Consider the following 19,933-nt stretch of genomic DNA (forward strand, 5'->3'; position numbering starts at 1 on the left):
TCAAATATCTGCTCAGTTTATCAAGACACCACATATTTTCAAAAGCGCTCCAACGTTTTCGGAGACGTCTGTTACCCACCAGCTTGATGCTAGCTGGGGTTCAAGGCTCACTAGAGCCGGTGAGAACACCGGACTCCCGGGAAATCGTTTTCAAACCCACCGCCATTTTTCGCTACTCAGGTTAAACATGATATATAATACACTTAGATAACTTAGAAATGTTATTGTTTGGCTTTTTTCAGTAATTTATTTGCTCCTGAGTAAATCGGTTTGGCTGAGATTAAAGTTATTACATTAAGTTTTCACACAGCTGAATAAACGTCAAGCAGACAACTGATTATCAGAAGTGTGAGATGCTCGAGAATATACTCCGGTGTCCTGTTATATGTTAGATAGCAAGGAGCATACGGCTGAGTTTATTAAACTCCACTGAAACAATCTGCAAATTTCATTAAAATTTAATAAATTATCATCTTGTCTTTATTTTTAGTTAGCACATACCTTAAACACTTAAAGCTGTAAGCTAATAATAGTTATATAAGAGCAGATGCTGCTGGTGCAATAAGCTGTACATTTTACGTCCAATGGATGCATGATCTGATTAGCCAACTAATCACAAAAATAATCCGTGACTAGTCAACTATCAAAACAATCGTTTGTAGCAGCCCTAGTTTATGCTTGACTCACCTCCAGCGTGACCTCTTGCTTGGCCATAGCTCTCTCTACGGTTTCATACATCTGTGTGTTTTGGATGCCGAGACCACAGAAAATGGCAAACGCCTCCAGGAACTGGTCATCATTTCTGTTGAATGCCTTGACGCTGCCTGACACTTCATCTATTTTGTTCACCAACTGACAAACACCTACATGCAAACACAAACACATTACTGTTTATATTTGGTAATGTCTAGTATAGAACACTTCACTTTAAATAGGCCTTAATATAAAGGTTAGTTCAGCAAACCTTCAGGTAAGATTATAAGCTTTAGAATAACAACAATTTTATCTTGTCATTGGATCAGTTCATTCTTCCAGAATTGGAGTCAATGAACAACGTCCAACAAAATCTGTAAATACCTAACATCTGACTCAGGGTCATGAGTTTGCCCATAGTTATCCCATCTCATGATGGTTTGTACCAACTAACAAACAACTAGCTAATAATTTAGGTAAGAACGATCTTGAGAAAAACTTGCTGAGAAAAAACCCCTCTCTGATCAGAATTTCTTAGGGATTGCTTCCATATTAATGCAGGATCTGTACTGTCCAAATCTTATTATCATTCTGTGTTATGTAATTAATAAAAAACAAACAAGCATGTTTTAAAATGGAAACCATAGTACCAGGAGAATGTCCCTGCAAGCACAAAACACAAGCACTTCTACAATGCTACCAGTTAGTCAGTTATTTCAAAGCTTTCAATTTAACTTTATGCTTTCATTTGTTTTGAGTAGGATAATGGTCAAAGTCTACACTAATTGTAAGGCCATTAGTATTCTCCTTGCATGCATGCAACTGACTCAGGGTGCAACTCATAAAATCTAAGGTTAGCTAATGCTATAGCTTCACAAAACAGAAATAATTTATATTACTTTTAAAGAAAAACAAAACTAAGGTATTAATTGAAGACAGTGATAAGCCACTTTGTCTACAGTACATGCTGTAATGCAAAAATCTTTTCCTGATTACATTATCAAAAAAATATATACAATTATTATTCCCTTTTATGTATCTGGACATAGAACACAATATTACTTTCTAACTGCTAATGCTTTCAATGCTAACATTGTATTCGGGCAACAAAGCAAAGCCTACCAATGACTTTGTCCTTCTTGCCATTCCTGATGGGAGTGCAGAGCAAACTCTTTATCTGATTGCTGGAGTGAGCTGGGTTTTCACTCTGTGAGAAAAAGATGGATAATTACTCACTTTTGGAAAAGGAAAAAAAGAGAGAAAAAAGAAAAGAAAAGAGTACAGACCGTCCAAGGAAAGCGCTGGTCCTTGGTGACATCGGCAATGTTCAGAGGCTGCATGGTGTTTTTAACATACTGGGCGTACATATAGTTAATCTGGCTGTTATCGTGGCCCCTGAGAAGAAACACACAAAGAGAAAGAGCTTCACAACTAAGCATTTAGTATCAAGCTCACTTGGAATAATCCATTGAACCCTTGTGGACACTATGATACCATAGAAGGGCTATCCTCAAAACCAAACATAAAACACAAAAGAGAAAAGGCATAATATTCCCCCAAAATGAAGACATTTTCCAAGAAGCGGAAATAAATACAAACATTGTGCAACAACTGTATAAAATGTTAAAACATTTGCATTTCAAGGGTTTAAGACTAAAAAAGAGCTGAAACATTATGGTCCCAGTCATGATAATTCCATCATGACTGGGACCATCTCTGCCATGTGACTGTTAATTTGACTGGCTTTGCAGCCTGTGTTTTGTCGCTGACTGCAATGCACTGACCATATTAGCTCCCAGTTGGAGCTGGATTCGTCTAAAAGGCTCTGTTTAAATGTACAGCTACCAACAACCTGACTAATGTTGTTGGTTTCAAGTGCTCCAAATGAAATGTAAAACAGATGTTAAAAAAATACATTTGGGGGGTGGAGTGGGATTTATTACCCTGCCAGGTTTGCCACCACCCTGCTGGCAGCCTGTTGGGCAGATGGTGAAACTGGTGTTTGTCAGGAAATATTTACACCATTTAACTGCACTTAAAACCAAAAACTGAAAGTTCTACATTACTGTTTGTGAAAAGGTAAATAAACAAGATGTGGGCGGTTAAGTAAATGTGCCTGACGACCATTTTTAAAAAAGCATTTCTTTTAACAGACACAGCTTTGTCCAAAAACTGCTATGGTAGAACGGTTTATCACATAGGCCCACATATCACTGAAAGCAGAAGACACATTTTTCGGTCACTCTTATAATTTCTTATACATTTACCAGCAACTTTGTTAGGTATATCCAGTTCATCTACTTATTAACACAAATGCGTAATAAGCCAATCAACTCAATGAATTGAGGGACGCTGATATCAAAAGATCTCCCAAGCAACAGATTGGAAAAAGAAGGGGACTTGAGTGATTTTGAATGTGGCATGGTTGTTCTAACCAGAGTTTTTCAGAAACCACTGACCTACTGGGATTTTCCCACACAACTATCCAAGTTATACAGAGAATGATCAAAAAAATAGAAAATATCCAGTAAGAAGCAATTGTCCGGGAGAAAATGCCTTATTGATGCCAGAGGTCAGAGGAGAATACCCAGATGACTTTGAGTTTATAGGAAAGCAAAACACATTCAAGATATGCAGAAGAGCATCTCACCAAAATTATGCAACAGAGGATAGGAAAGACATTCTCTGGGTTGATGAGTCTCTGTTGCAATAGGGAGGGTCAGAATTTGGGATAAACAACATAAAATGGATTCTGCCTTGTATCAATTTTAATATTTCTGGCAGAGAAATAACAGTTATTAGTTCTAGTATGCAGTTTCTATCATACTTTGCTACTGGTTATGGGGTGGCAACATTTATTATGTGGTGGTCATGGCATAATATGCATGCATAATGTGTATTAAGTATTTTTGCTTCCTCAATTAATAGTTTTTTTTTTCTTAAAATGCGCAACCTTTTCTATTAATTCTACTAGGGGGGACTTTGTGGTGCTGTATCAGTACTTTGACTTTTAGAAGTAACAGCAGCCCTGAGTATTTTCAACAGCCAAAATTAGCAACAAGCAGTTAAGTAGTATGTATAGTATCAACTTTGACATAGTAGTGGCACACTACTATGTATTTATACATAGTACTACTTTATATTTCAAGATCATGATAATCTTCCAATTTAGAACTACAAGTTAAATAAAAAATAAATAAATAAAAAGAACTAACACAAATAAAATACACTTCAGCTAAATACTTTTACAATTTATTTTCTCAAACCAAGGAGCCGCAGTCTAAAGACTAAAGAGCTGCAGGTTGCCGACCCCTGCTCTAGGCTAACAGCACTGAATAATAAAATAGCTGCTGGCTAATAAAAACTAGGGGAGCTAGAGAGCCGCACCTGAGTTCAGTGTGCCCTGGCTCAGACCTGGGAGCTAAAGCCATCAGTCATGTCTGTCACCACTTAATAACCCTGTTTGTTATCTTTTGTCTCTCCAAGTTTAACCACAGAGTCCAGCTATAATACTGCATGAGAAATGATGGAAAAAGGATATATAAACATGGCACAAGCTTAAAGTCAGCTAAAGTTAAAGCCAATGGATTTTGGCTGTAGTGCTGTGGTGTAAGTGGTGTGTGAGTAAGACTGGGAGGGAATATGAGCATGTGTTAGCAAATGACAGAAAGGACCCCATGATGAGAGACACAAACTGTTAAGCATGTTTTGATGAAATCTAGCAATTATATTATGAAAATGATCAAGGATGGACCTTACAGATTTTTCCTTATAGTCAACAGTGAACGTGGATCACTGGAAAGTCTTTATTTACGTTTCTGCACCATACTGGACAGTATATAAACATTTAATGTGCTCTTTCATTTATGTTTTTTCTTCATTTTAGCTACTTTCTACATTGTAGATATGTACTACAGACATCTAATATATGCGGAAAGATATATGGAATTATGTAGCAAAGAAGAAATTGATAAATAACTCTAAATATAATAATGGATTGCATTTATATAGCGCTTTTCGAGACCCTCAAAGCGCTTTACAATTCCACTACTCATTCACTCTCACATTCACACACTGGTGGAGGCAGCTACAGTTGTAGCCACAGCCGCCCTGGGGCAGACTGACAGAAGCGAGGCTGCCATATTGCACCATCAGCCCTTCTGCCCAACACCAGTAGGCGGTAGGTGAAGTGTCTTGCCCAAAGACACAACGACCGAGACTATCCAAGCCGGGGCTCGAACCGGCAACCTTCCGGTTACAAGACGAACTGACAACTCTTGAGCCACGATCGCCCCTAAATATGTTTTTTTTCCTTAGTTGACAGCACTACAAACCCTCGGCCCTCTTTCAATGAGCTTCATGACATAGTCAGCTGAAACGGTTTTCACTTCACAGGTGTGCCTTGTCAGGACTCATTTGTGGAATTTTTTGCCTTCTTAATGGGAAGATGGGAACAGTCAGTCAGTCCGGAAAGTTGCTAAACTTGAATGTGTCCCCAAGTGCAGTTGCAAAAACCATCAAGCACTAAAACCAAACTGGCTCACACGAGGACCACCAAACGAAAGGAAGACCAAGAGTCACCTCTGCTGCTGAGAAGTTCATCTCAGTCACCAGCCTCAGAAATCACCAGCATCTGAGATTAGAGCCCAGATAAATGCCACACAGAGTTCCAGCAGCAGTTACATCTCTAAATCAACTGTTCAGAGGAGACTGCGCAAAGTAGACCTTCCGTGAAGACCGAGTGTGAATGCATCATGGACGAGAACGGTCTTGGATGATGGAAGCTCTTGTCCTAGGCTAGTATCTCAGAGTGCTCTATCTAAAGCAGGGGTCGGCAACCTGTGGCACGCGAAGGGTTAACTGATGGCACGGCCATAGCTGGACTGGCCATCAGGCATACCAGGCTGCTTGCTCGGTGGGCCGATGATTTTTTTATTTATTTTTTTGTAACGGTATAAACAATGAAAGGTGGTGGATTGGCCAGATGCCGGTCGGTGTGTAAAAACAACTCAGTTGTTTGGTGGTGGCTATGGCGTAGCTTCCACAGATTCAGTAACATTAGCAAGTGGTGGAGGCCAGCGGGTGGATGAGAGAAAGGGGAGGCAAGAGGAGAGACTCGAGGCAGCCGCCGGTCCGAGTGTCGGGTGAACTGAACTTCAGGTGAGAAGTTATGACCTGCAGTCTATCTGGGTCAGATATAAACCAAGTTTAGGTGGAGTTTATGGCTTTAATACCTGGTAGGCCGGTCTCTAGTCAAAATGCCCGGTAATGCCAGTTAATGCAACATCAAAGCAGCTGGAATCCATATATGTGCGTGTTCATGGAGCTTGCATTTTCACCAGCTGGAAATCACTACCTGACAAGTTTAACTGTCCAAATACTGTCTTATTGACAGTATTTGGTTCTACATATCTGTGTGAGCAGATTTTCTCTCACATGAGTGTCCTCAGGTAGCCGTCTGAATGCTGGATGCTCGGAGTCCTGTGTCTCTGAGTGGGAGACCAGAGATCACATTAACATGTGTATCCCTCTATTAACAAACATGCCATATTGGCCCAGTTTAGTTTTCTTATCATTGTTGTGAGGAGACCATAAATAGCATTTGCATTTTCTATTGTACAGTTCATTTGCTTTATGGAGTTCTTGTTATGGATAAAAAGTGTCTTTTTTTTGTTTCAAAATAGCTGATAACGATTTGGGTCAAGGAGTATTTCAGTAATTCATTTTCTTAGACTAGATCTAGCAAACTTATCTACTTCACACAAGGGAAACATAACCCAGCCAAAGGAAACAGCAGAAGTAGTCTATTATAATGGGTGTAGATAGGTCATATCAGTTTGTCCAGTTAAGATATACAGAGCTTCTGGTTTTGTGTTATGTGCCAAGACCAGAGCATTTAGCATCAGTTGATGATCAGACAAGACTATCTGTCATAACTGTACAGGTAAACCTTTTACAGACCTGGTAGACCTTCTCCTGTTTGTCTATTGTAAGTTTCCTCAGGTTTCTACAGGTTTTTCACCTTTTGTGTTTCTGTTTGCCCATCAGGTCAGAGGTTTACTAGAGGGAGACTTGGGAGGAAATGGATCAGGTTAAGGACAGAAATATAATCTCTTACGTCCTTAAAATGAGAAACTCAAAATAAATAAATAAAAATTGTATACTTTCTTGATCCCTGTGGGGAAATTCCTCTCTGCATTTAACCCATTCACTCAGTAAAGCAGTGAGAAGCCACCGAATCTAGCGCCTGAGGAGCAGCGTGTAGGTACTTTGCTCAGGGGTACCTCAGAGTAGCTGTTTAGGAGATTTGAAACCCCGATGTTCCGATCATGGGACCACCACTCTCCTTACCGAGCTATTCCTGCCTCAACTGAGCTATCCCTGCCAAAGACCACAACCTTGGCAAGAGAGAAGCTTAAATCTCAAAGGAAGCAGAAAAAAATGGGGTGATCAGACAGCAAGGTGAAAGCAGTTTTGAGGTTAGCCTCAAGTCCCGTTGCTGTTGTTGTGTAGTAAGGTGAGACCGTTCCATCTCCGGTAGATTACTATATAGCTTTATAGTGTTAAATTATTTCTTTGCTGTAACACTGTCAAAAAAGTGGACACAAACACTGGCTGGTTTCATGTTCATGTGGTAAAAGTTAGTTAAAGAATTTGGTTCTTTAACTAACTTTTAAGAGCATTGCATAGTCTTTGCATCCGTTGTGTTAATCTGCTATTAATGTCCAACAAAGTACAGTGAAATCTACGCCTACTTGTGAATTTTCCAATTTTCTTTCAAATAATCCAGCAGAAAAATCCTGTGGATGACCCAAAAAACATCCATCCATCCATCCATCTTCATCCGCTTTGTCCGGGGCCGGGTCGCGGGGGCAGCAGCCTAAGCAAAGAGGCCCAGACCTCCCTCTCCCCAGCCACCTCCTCCAGCTTATCCGGGGGAATACCAAGGCGTTCCCAGGCCAGCCGAGAGATATAATCTCTCCAGCGTGTCCTGGGTCTGCCCCGGGGCCTCCTCCCGGTGGGACATGCCTGGAACACCTCACCCAGGAGGCGCCCAGGGGGCATCCTTGTCAGATGCCCGAACCACCTCAGCTGGCTCCTTTCGATGTGGAGCAGCAGCTGCTCTACTCTGAGCCCCTCCTGGATGGCCGAACTTCTCACCCTATCTCTAAGGGAGAGGCCAGCCACCCTTCGGAGGAAGCTCATTTCTGCCGCTTGTATCCGCGATCTCGTTCTTTCGGTCACTACCCACAGCTCGTGGCCATAGGTGAGGGTAGGGACGTAGATCGACCGGTAAATTGAGAGCTTCGCTTTTACACTCAGCTCCCTCTTCACCACGACGGACCGGTGCAGCGTCCGCATTACTGCAGCTGCAGCCCCAATCCGTCTGTCGATCTCCGGCTCCCTTCTCCCATCACTCGCGAACAAGACCCCGAGATACTTGAACTCCTCCACTTGTGGCAGGAACTCATCCCCGACCCGGAGTGGGCACTCCACCCTTTTCCGGCTGAGAACCATGGCCTCAGATTTGGAGGTGCTGATCCTCATTCCCGCTGCTTCACACTCGGCTGCGAACCGTTCCAGTGCGAGCTGGAGGCCTTCACCCGATGAAGCCAACAGAACCACATCATCTGCAAAAATCAGAGATGAGATTCTGAGGCCACCAAAGCGAAAGCCCTCCGCCACTTGGCTGCGCCTAGAAATCCTGTCCATAAAAATTATGAACAGAACCGGAGACAAAGGGCAGCCCTGGCGAAGCCCATCACCCACCGGGAACGAGTCCGACTTATTGCCGGCAATGCGAACCAAGCTCTTGCAACGGTTGTATAGGGATCGAATGGCCCGTAGCAATGGGCCAGACACCCCATATTCCCGCAACACCTCCCACAGGACACCCCGAGGGACACGGTCGAATGCCTTCTCCAAGTCCACAAAACACATGTAGACTGGTTGGGCAAACTCCCATGCACCCTCAAGTATCCTGGAGAGGATAAAGAGCTGGTCCAGTGTTCCGCGACCAGGACGAAAACCGCATTGTTCCTCCTGTATCCGAGGTTCGACTAACGGACGAACTCTCCTTTCCAGCACCCTGGCATAGACTTTCCCAGGGAGGCTGAGGAGTGTGATCCCCCTGTAGTTGGAACACACCCTCCGGTCCCCTTTCTTAAAGATGGGGACCACCACCCCGGTCTGCCAGTCCACAGGTACTGCCCCTGATCTCCACGCAACATTGCAGAGGCGTGTCAACCAGGACAGCCCTACAATGTCCAGAGCCTTCAGGAACTCGGGGCGGACCTCATCAACACCAGGGGCTCTGCCACCAAGGAGTTGTTTAACTGCCTCAGTGACCTCGCCCCCGGAAATTGGCGGGTCATTCCCCTCATCCCCAGACTCTGCTTCCTCCTCGGAAGACGTGTCAGTGGGATTAAGGAGGTCCTCGAAGTATTCCTTCCACCGCCTGACAATTTTCTCAGTCAACGTCAGCAGCGCTCCGCCAGCACTATACACAGTGCAGGTAGAGCACCGCTTTCCCCTCCTGAGACGTCTGACGGTTTGCCAGAATCTCTTCGAGGCAGTCCGAAAGTCTTTTTCCATGGCCTCTCCGAACTCCTCCCACACCCGAGTTTTTGCTTCAGCCACTGCCCGAGCCGCATTCCGCTTGGCCTGTCGATACCTGTCAGCTGCCTCCGGAGTCCCACAGGCTAACCAAGCCCGATAGGACTCCTTCTTCAGCCTGGTGGCTCCCTTCACCTCTGGTGTCCACCATTTGGTTCGGGGATTACCACCACGGCAGGCACCCACCACCTTGCGGCCGCAGCTCAATGCAGCAGCTTCGGCAATGGAGACTCTGAACATGGTCCATTCGGACTCAATGTCCCCAGTCTCCCTCGGAATGCTGTCGAAGCTCTGCCGGAGGTGTGCGTTGAAGATCTCGCGGACTGGGGCCTCTGCTAGACGTTCCCAGCACACCCTCACTACGCGTTTAGGTGCACCAGGTCTGTCCAGCGTCCTCCCCCGCCACCTGATCCAACTCACCACCAGGTGGTGATCAGTTGACAGCTCAGCCCCTCTCTTTACCCGAGTGTCCAGAACATATGGTCGCAGGTCTGCTGATACGATTACAAAATCGATCATCGACCTACGGCCTAGAGCGTCCTGGTGCCACGTGCACTTATGGACACTCTTATGTTCGAACAGGGTGTTCGTTATGGCCAAACTGTGGTTAGCACAGAAGTCCAATAACAGAGCACCGCTCGGGTTCAGATCAGGGAGGCCGTGACCCAAAAAACAACGATTGATTAATAAATAAATAAATAAAAAACAAAAAACTGAATATTGATGTATTTTGTGTTTTGAACTATTTAGAAGCCCATTATACATTATGCAAGGCTTTACTGGCAAATGATTAATATGGGGCACTAGGGCAAGTGAACATCTCTGTGGACCAGGAGAAGACATTCCTCAACCAGTGGGTGTTCTTCCATTGGCTGGCTAGGGTTAGAGGTAAAATTATGGGCAAGTGATTCCAGCCAACTGTGCCCACAGATTCTGAGACTCTTTACACTCTTAACCATCCAGTGAAGTAGACCTGAAGTACACTTATTGGCAAATTCCTCCCAACACAGCAGATGTCTGCCTCTCCCTAAGCCTGGTTCTACTAGAGCAGGAGTCTCAAACTCGTGGCCCGGGGGCCACTTGCGGTCCACGACACCCCTACTATATTGACATAAAGAAATATAATGTATTTGGCCCTTGAAGTTACTTACTTAAATTATTTGTCTAGTTTTTTATTAAGAGCAAAAATAGAACATTTAACATTAAAACATGAATTTTGTAGTGTGTATGTGTGTGCAGATTTGTAGCACAATGGAGTGTTTAAGTCTCTGATAGTCATTCGTTTACTCAAGTAAAAGTGAGTCTTTTAGTGTTTTTCTTTGATTTCCAAGATTTAATGCATGGTAGGCCTTTAAATTTGGATAAATTTGATCCTTCAAGCTAATTACCTCAATGTGTCCTATCCAAAGTGACCTCAGTATACACCCACACACAGATGGAAAAGGAGCAGACTATGTGCATTTGTGTTTGGGTTTAATCACTCAAACTGAAATCCACACTAAAATCCACCCTTCCTCTCCCTTGCCCTGTGACTGACTTAAACAAGGTCATAGAAAACCTGCCGGCATCATGTAAACCATGACAGAAAATTTTGGGTTTTGATTCCGGGCAACAATCAAGCTCCAGACCCACACAAACTTCATTGTCCCACTTTGTCTGCTTGAAATCATCTGCCTGCCATTCCTGTGAGCTGTATCTACAGCATCAGTTCAGCATGACTGAACTTCCAGCTTTAGCGAAAAAGATTTCGTGTCACTGGGAAGCCACAGCCGTGGCAGTTAATGTCACTATAAAAAGCCTCCAGCAGTTCCAGACAGTCAAAGCTAACATCCTGCACTGCTCCTCCCTCCCTTCCCACATCGGCCCAGATGGAGTTGCTCATTTTTGCCATTTCGCAGCTGTCCCAGAGGAAATCTAGCACATACACACAGCAGCATTTAAACAGAATTATTAGATTAGGAGAAACTGGAATGAAAGTGGGATATACAAAATGAGACCCTATAGAAGACAAGGCAAGGTCTGGTTTGTGTCTGGTCCATCTACCAATTATTTCAATTTCAGACACAAAAATAGGAGGCCTGGAGAGCAGAATATCTAAAAAATAAAAGACCTAGTAAGAAGAATATCTGTGCGTTGGGTTTAAATCAGTCACACACAAGAAAAGGATGTTAAAACTCTGTTTTGAAACTCACAGGTCCATTTGTTTCACCAAACTTTCCTTTACTGTGTCCTAGCTGTGTCTTAGCTATAAAGATATAGCTAAGAGACACAGAATGGGAAAAGTAATGGAAAAAGTGATTAAAGTCTGATCAAAAGCATGTTTTATGTATTACCTGATCTTTAATAATAATAAAATAAAAATATACCAAACCATGAATTCTCTGTATTTTTAGTTTTCTTTATTTTAAATGCATTAAGGTTACATTTAAAGACCACTTACATTATTATCGTCACCAAATCCTATGAACATTAATCAGTGTGTTATTCCATTTCTCAGAATCTTATGACATGCCTTTCTTGTTGTGATTCTCAGCACAAAGAGCTTTGGCCCCTCCTAATATTTGGAATTAACCCACAAATATGTGGTTCAGATTTTAAATTAATTTTCAAAAACGTTGTAGTGAGTCGTTGAGTAGTGCATGACATGCTTTTGATTTTTATTTGGAGTAGCATAGCTGAATTCAAAATAATTTGACTTCTTTGTTAAAAAAAAAAACTTAAACTTGTATATTGTAGGAAATATATGTAATGTTGTCACATCAATTTGTTGTCCACGCCATAAAATATTTTTCAACTTGAATATTTCAGTCAAAATCTCATGTGTGATTTGAGCTTTCCTCTCGATTCTTGAGCTGTATATTTTCTTATGTAGATTAGCTTCAAATTGGGTCTACAAACTGCAGTGTTAATACATTACATAGCATGTTATATTCAGGCTTCATTTGTTTGCTTATATTGCAATTTTACAGTTAGGAATGTTTATGAAATATGCAATAAAAAATACACACATTACTAAATAATATCACAGAATTAAAGAGTTACGTTAAAGTTAAGGAACTACTTTAAAGTTTGGTTAAAGTTTTATCTACGTTCATGTACTGTATATTTACTACCACAATACCTGCATTCATTTTAAGCTCCCTATTGAATCATATTTAGATCTTAATTTATTAAGCTCCTAACTTTTCTGTATTAATATTTTACTTATTGAGTTGGTTTGTTCTGTCATATTGTATTTATTTTCATAAAGCTACATTTTTAATGTTTTTTGGTGGAAAATAGTAATATCCCTACTTTTGGGGTTTCACACTTCTCTTAGCAGCAGAGTGTTGGTGAATTTTATGCACTATATGACTCAGCACTTGACAATAATGCTCTGTCATTTTATGTGGGTTTCAGCCTTGTGTCTGAGGTACTATGCCTCCTAAATACTTTCACTTTGCAGTAATACTATTTAGAAAGTTGATAGCACAATATCTAGGAATAGCATCCCGTTATAGTACCACACTCAATCTCAGTGAGCTCTTTACACTTATCCATGGCTGCAAGCTGATATGGCTGCACTTCATGCAGAGTTTATTTTCAGAAACTTGTCATTAATTAGAAACTTATCAGAAACTAAAATCCAATTTTATCTGCTTCTTATTAGTATAAAATCTTATTCTCACTTCTCCTATAAATATGCAGTCCATCAAACTATAGCATACCTCTTTTTCTTCTTCTTACCCCAGGCAAACCAAACTGACTAATCAAAATCACATAAAGCACTAACATATATGCATAGGTTATATATGGATATGTTGATACACAGAAAATGTAGTGAATGCACACTTAACTGCACACACAAACACACACACACACACACACACACACAAATACAAACATGCAATCCAATTGTATTGCTTAGGATGAGATTAAGATTGAATTTTAGATGCTACATAGCAACTGTGGAGGTCAGGCCGCCCTAGAGAGCAGCATGCCAAAAGACGAGTGAGTGGGAGGGAGTAAAGGGGAAGGATCTCTATCTCATTGTATCTTAAATCAGATTAGTTCTTATTCACCCCTCTTGGCTGCAACCCAAGTCTACAACTGCAGATTCCCAAATCCTTTCCCTTGTACCATGGCCCTCTACTCATCCTGGCTGTAAATACTAAAACCATTTAACCCTGTGTTGGGAACTCAGTCTTCACCTCTTTGTGTTTCCTTTCTAATCATTTCACGACTCTTATTTTCCCGTTTCTCCCTTACAAATGACCATTATACTATTTGCGACATTTTATCATTTCTAGAGAACAAACAGGACACAGAGATAAAAACTACTGATCATTAATTTTTTCCTGCCATGGCAAATATATACACAACTTGCTAAAGTGGCTTATTTGTAAAGTTTATGCACCTGTAAGACCTTATAAATGTATAATATAATTTTAATATCACAAAAATAACTTCCAATTTAGACCCACAAAACCTTAATTATGCATGACATATTATAATTGCATCATATTAACAGGCAACCAGTGACGTAGCATAAGAATGCACTAGTAGTCATAATGTACACAAACTTTTAATGAGCAACCAAAACCATATATAGAACAGTTCAATAGTTCCCCTGTCAGTTGTTTCAGCTCATCCGAGGGAACATCAAGGCATTCCTTGGCCAGCTGAGAGATGTAATCTTTCCCAGTGTTCCCTGGGTCTACCGTGTGTGAGGGTCCCTGGGTCGTTGACCCAGTGTTTTGTGTTTTTGGTTCTTTGATTTTGTTATTTCATTATATTCTAGCTTTGCTTTACGGGTCTTAGGATTATTCTTAGTTAAGGTTCTCTGGGTGGGGTTTGGTTAGAGTTTTAGTGTTCTGGTTTTCTGTCTGTGTAATCCTTAGTTGCTGTCTCCCCTGTCTGCTATATCCCTGTGTCCAGTCAGTGTCTGTGTCTGCCCTGGTCCCACGTCTCTGTTCCCTCTGTTGTAGTGACTGCATGTGAGTCTGTGTCTTTTGTTCCATCTCTGTTATGTTTCCTGTTTTACTTTGAAAGTCCATGTCTCATGTTAATTTCGTGTTTTGCTTCCTTTGTCTCGTTAGGCCTGATTTGCCCCAGCTGTGTTTCCCTCCTGTTACCCATTCCCTGATTGCTCCCTCTGTGTATTTAAGCCCTGTGTTTCGCTGTGTCCGTGTCGTGATCTACCATTTATTTTGCTGTGTGTTTTGTCAGTCCGCCGGTGTTAGTTTAGTTTGATTTTTTCCAGTTATGTTATGTTTGAGTTCAGCATTAAAGCTGTTTCGGTTTAAGTTTGTCTCTGGAGTCTGCACCTTGGGTCCTATTCCTGTCTGCACACAGCCGTCACTTAACACCGTGGGGACTCCTATGAGTAGGATATGCACAGAAAACCTTGCCCAGAAGGCACCCAAGAGGTATCCTAGTCAGATGCCCAAACCAACTCAGTTACTTCCTTTTAGTGAGGAGGAGGAGTGACTCTGAGTTCATCCTGAATGACTGAACTTTTCACTCTATCTCTAAGGAACGGCTAGCCTTTGGAGAAAGCTAATTTTTGCTTTTTGTATCCAAAATGTAATTCTTTCTGTTATTGCTCAGAGGTTGTAAATCCATCTGTTTCTTAATGCATGCTCAATCATCCAGGTAAAGAAATCCAAAAAAGTTTGTTCCGTTCATCTAGCAATTTTAGTTTTCCCACTAAAAAACCCTACATCCAGATTAATAGAATCTACTTTTTCATGAATCCATCTCTCAATCACCTGCTCCTCTCTCCCTTGACTCATGACCAACAGACCAGGACAATTAAGTGTAAGTCAGCACCAACCAATGAAGCTGACAGGACCACATTATTCACCAAAAGCAGAGATGAGGCCATCAAAGTGGAAGCTTTTTGACATGGACGAGTCACCCCCCCCCCCCCCCCCCCCCCCCCTCGTCACCAGACTCTGTTTCCTCTCCAGAACATGTGTCAGTGGGATTGAGGAGACCCTGAAAGTATTCCTTCCACTGCCCAAATACATGCTCAGTGGAAGTCAGCAGCACATCATACACTGTGTGAGTAAAGCACTACTTTTCACTTCTTAGTTGCTTGGTGGTTTACCAGAATAATTTCAAGGCCAATCAAAAGTCTTGTTCCATAACCTTACCGAGCTCTTCCCACACCCGAGTTTTTGTTTGAGCTATTGCAAGAACTGCACTCCACTTGGCCTGCCAGTGCCTGCCAGCTCCCTCCAGAGTTCTACAGACAATCCGAGCCCCCATACAACCTCTTCTTCAGCTTGATGGCTCCCGTCACCTCCAGCAACCTCTATCTGATTTGAAATGGGACCATGACAGGAGGAGGTGCAGAACATGTTGGAAGTGGGAACCGAATACCTTGCTTACTGGGCCTCTTCCAGATGAAGCCAGTACACCCTCACTATATGTCTGGATGCACCAGGCCTTTCCTTCACCACATGAGCCAACTCACCACTAGGTGATGATCAGTTCACAATTGAGTGCCTGTTTACACTTAGTGTCCAGAATATAGCTTGCAAACCTGCTTTTACAAAATTGATTGTCGACCTGCAACTGTCCTTTTGCCACATGTACTTATGAACACCCTTATGGTTAAATTTGGTGTTTATAATGGACAAACTGTGGTTAGCACATAAGTCCAATAAAAGAACGCCACTTGGGTTTAGGTCCTTCCCAGTCACATCCCTTCCGGACACACTGTTATTACCACTCACCCGTCTTCAAGTCTCCAAGTTTGAGAATACTGTGAATGAAATTGTTTATTTAGTTGGAGTGACATTGTCACGGCTGGGGCAGCAGTCGTGTGGTGGAGTGAATGTTGCCGACAGCGGCGGAGGTGCGAGTGAGTTTATTTACAGTGCACAATAACAAAAGCGAGGGCAGAACTTAACATAAACCTAAACTGGGGAACACTAATAATAACAAAACACGAAACCATAACTCACAAAGTCACACGCAGGGAAAGACATAAGGAGGTACACAGGGGATGGAGAGCTGCAAATGGAGAGCAGAATGTGGAGCAGAGAGACGCAAAGATGACCCAATGACGCAGAATAACACAGACGAACCATCGGGGAACACAGGTAACCAGACACTATGTATGCACACGCTGAGGAACACAAAATGGCAAACCGGAGGGAGGCACAGCTGATCCTAATTACACAGACGAGGCAGGGAGAGCACAAAACTGAACACAGAGGAGTCATACATGGATATACAAAGTAAAACAGGAAGTATACACTGACGAAACCTAACCGGGAGCATAAACTATAACCAAAGACCTAGAACATCCAACCCCAAATACATATAGACAGAACCCCCCAAACATATAATAATAATAATAATAATAATAATAATAATAATAATAATAATGAACACAAAATGCTGGATCAACGACCCAGGACCATGACAGAGATGTCCTGCTATGGATGTGACTACCCCTAATGACTGTTAAATGGTAAATGGACTGGTTGATTCTGTTCATCTGGACGCAGCGTTTTCAGCAGGAGAAACTTTTCGCCACTCATCCAAGTGACTTCTTCAGTCTCAGCTGACTGCAGGTTTCCCCAATCTTATCAACAGTATATTTTCACAATGACTGAAACAAGCCCACTAAATGAACAATGGGCTGTGAGGTCAGTTCCTCGATCATTAATATGCAAATTATCATGACCACTGGTCAACAACCACTCATCAAACCCCATTGATCAATGGTACTAACTGGAAAGTTGCAGGTTAAATGGACTGGTTCTTATATGTCACTTTTCTACTCTATCTGAACACTCAACACGCTTTACACAACTTGTACATTCACATATTCACACCAAATTGCACAAGCACTTTTTTCTATGCTGTTCCTAAGTGCTTCCCATCTAACATTCCGGTTAGTAGGTGATCTGCTCTACCACCTGAGCTATAGACCAAGCACACAGCTCATGGAAATGGCAGCTGTTTCCACCAATATGACCATGTGCCCTACAACGCCACAAAAACCGCTAATTCAGGGAACACAACAAACTAACAGCAACCAAAATCTCCATCATCCACCTGAGTTGTCAGATGTAATAGGAGTGCACATGTATCTCAAAACAATGTTCATAATGGATGGTGTCTGAGAAAGGCTTCAGATGGCCTCCAAGTCAGTAAAAGCGTCCACATCATCATGGTAAATGGGTTGTAACCCAAGATCTGTCAACTTTAACCTAAGGACAGTGCAATGAAGCCAAAAGGGCCCAGCTAATGAGGACCAAAAGCTTTGTACTGAAATCCTGCAGTTGAATATCTAGGAACATGGCAGGTGAAGAATTTGGATTACCTTAAAAAGATCCCAACAGGCTGCAAATCAGCTCAGCAAACTTAAGAGTATTGAACCCCTTGTTCTTGTCTACACTGTATCAATTCAGTGTGACTGAAGGGGCATAATAAGACTTTCATTACTTCCAAAACATCTCCTTCTACATGATGATAATAGATCTTTGTGCAAGTGTCCATTATGCAAACATCATCTAAAGGCCTCTTAGGGAGAGAGAAAGGACAGTTTTCAACATTGCAAAAATACTGATGAAAATAGCTAGAGTATGCCTGAAGGCATAAAGTCATTAACACTCGAATGCCATTTTAACAGGCTTGTGCTGAGGGTGATCCTCTTACCTTTTTGGGGCATCTAGGACTTCACCAGTAAAGTCCTTCACCAGTTCCTCATAATCCATGTGAAAGACGCTTGAGAAAGTGTTCTGCAAAAAGAATGAAAGACAGTTTACTTCTCTGAGATGTCAAAAACATGACTAATTTGGATGGTGGAGTTTGGTGAGGTGTAGGGGATAACAAGAGGTAGAAGTTGCTATTAGAAGCAAGATTATAAAAAAACATTCAGAATTTTGTGGTTTAATATAAACATAAACATTTCTATGACTTGCTGCAGGTCTACTGTGTGTTTTCTGGCTATATTGATTTCCTCTTGCCCTTCAGTTAAGCTACTAAAGCAAAACCCAGCATCCAGATGCCTCAAGTTAAACAGAGGTACTGTGCACAGCGCCTAAAACAGATTTCCTAGCATGAAAAATGGATGTTGATCTATTACCTATGAAGCCTTGCCAGAATGAGAGTTTATTTTGACATTCCAGTCCTCTTTTCTCCTTTCCCCCCTTATAGGGACTTGTTTCTCTCAATCTGCACTCCCAACCCTTCACAAAGGATACTTTTTTTTCTATTTTAAAAAGGTTGGGACAGGATGTTAAAGACGAATGATCTTTCTTCATTTGGAAAGATTGCCCCCATTATTGTACATACTTACACATAGTTTTGCTCTTGGGTAACTGATCTTTTTAGGTGAGTGTAATAAAGCTGTTTTAAACATAAATAGGACCAAACGATGTTATGACATTTATTGGGGTCTTTGGCAAGTGGAATAGTTTATAACAGGATGACACATGATAATGGAATGTTTTCCTGCATGTGGGAACACTGGAATAAATTAGGTTTGTCTTATATTCATTCGAAGCATCATCATGTGAAGGAAAGACGAAGAAATAGTTAACTACAGCAGATTATAGATTAAACAGATTAAACATACAAGTCATTAAAGAAATCATAGTGGTGGTTTATGTTGATATAAAAAGCCCTATTTTGTTGTTCAGATAGGAAAATAATAAGACGGTCGGAAATGGGAAAATCAGAAAATGATAAAAAGAAAGTCTAAAACATTGGCTGGTTTCTACGCACACAAATTCACTCACGCTAATGGCGTAATATGTTTTTAGGAAACAATTTCAGATTTATTTCTACTGGGGAGAGCTAAACTATACAGAACAACAACATAGTTATGGTGGTGTGCCAAATGTCAAACCCTATCACATTCACGCACCAAGCCAAACATCCACATCTCCACACTATGAACATCTACTGTGCACATATTTACATGCAAAATGCTAAACACCATACAAGTGCATGCATTCGAGAGCCCATATATTAGATATGGGCGCTCACATACAAGCAGACTCTCTCTCTCTCACACACACACACACACACACACACACACACACACACACACACACACACACACACACACACACACACACACACACAATATATAGCACTGTGTCCAAAGAGATACCATGTACTGCAGTAAAATGAAGTGAGCTAATGCAGGCTCACATCTTAAAAAGTTCCATGTTATTGTTGGTACAGTCAGTGTTTAAGAACAGCACTTTCATTTAGTAGACTTCCTACAGGAAAGCTCCTTTCCTAGACAAAATGTTATGTTAAAATCCAAAGACTTGTGTGTCCTGCTTGAAAAAGTACAGATATCTAACACTGACACGTGTATACAGAGGGCTGTCTTGTAGATAAGGTTAGAAGAAGTCTCTTCTCAGAGTAAATGTTTAGTAAGAAAGGAAAGAGGTAAGAGAGAAAGGGGGATTGGTATAAAAGAAAAGGAGACAGCTAGTCTGACAACTTGTGAGGTCAGGAGAGGGACAAAGACACACACACATGCCCAGAATCTATACGCAAACTTAAGCAGTGGTTTGTAAAAAGGAGTCACTTTACCCAAAAACATCGAGAGCACCTGAGAGAATTGCGGGTGAAGTGGTTTTGACATATTAATCACTTTGAGATA

At 41.7% G+C, this 19,933-nt stretch overlaps 1 protein-coding gene across 3 annotated transcripts in view; it reads right to left on the reverse strand.

Annotated features, from left to right (window-relative positions):
- pde5ab (phosphodiesterase 5A, cGMP-specific, b) overlaps positions 1-19,933 on the reverse strand; it is a 72,809-nt gene that overhangs the window by 29,042 nt on the left and 23,834 nt on the right. For all 3 annotated transcript variants that reach the window (XM_080905162.1, XM_080905160.1, XM_080905161.1), the window contains exons 8-11: positions 17,968-18,050; positions 1,980-2,088; positions 1,816-1,900; positions 688-863 (exon numbers count right to left, since the gene is read on the reverse strand). In XM_080905162.1, coding sequence (XP_080761288.1) covers positions 688-863; positions 1,816-1,900; positions 1,980-2,088; positions 17,968-18,050 — 453 coding nt within the window. The remainder of the gene's footprint in view (positions 1-687; positions 864-1,815; positions 1,901-1,979; positions 2,089-17,967; positions 18,051-19,933) is intronic.

This window comes from Rhamphochromis sp. 'chilingali', assembly GCF_963969265.1.
Source record: "Rhamphochromis sp. 'chilingali' genome assembly, chromosome: 1".
Classification (NCBI taxonomy): Eukaryota; Metazoa; Chordata; class Actinopteri; order Cichliformes; family Cichlidae; genus Rhamphochromis; species Rhamphochromis sp. 'chilingali'.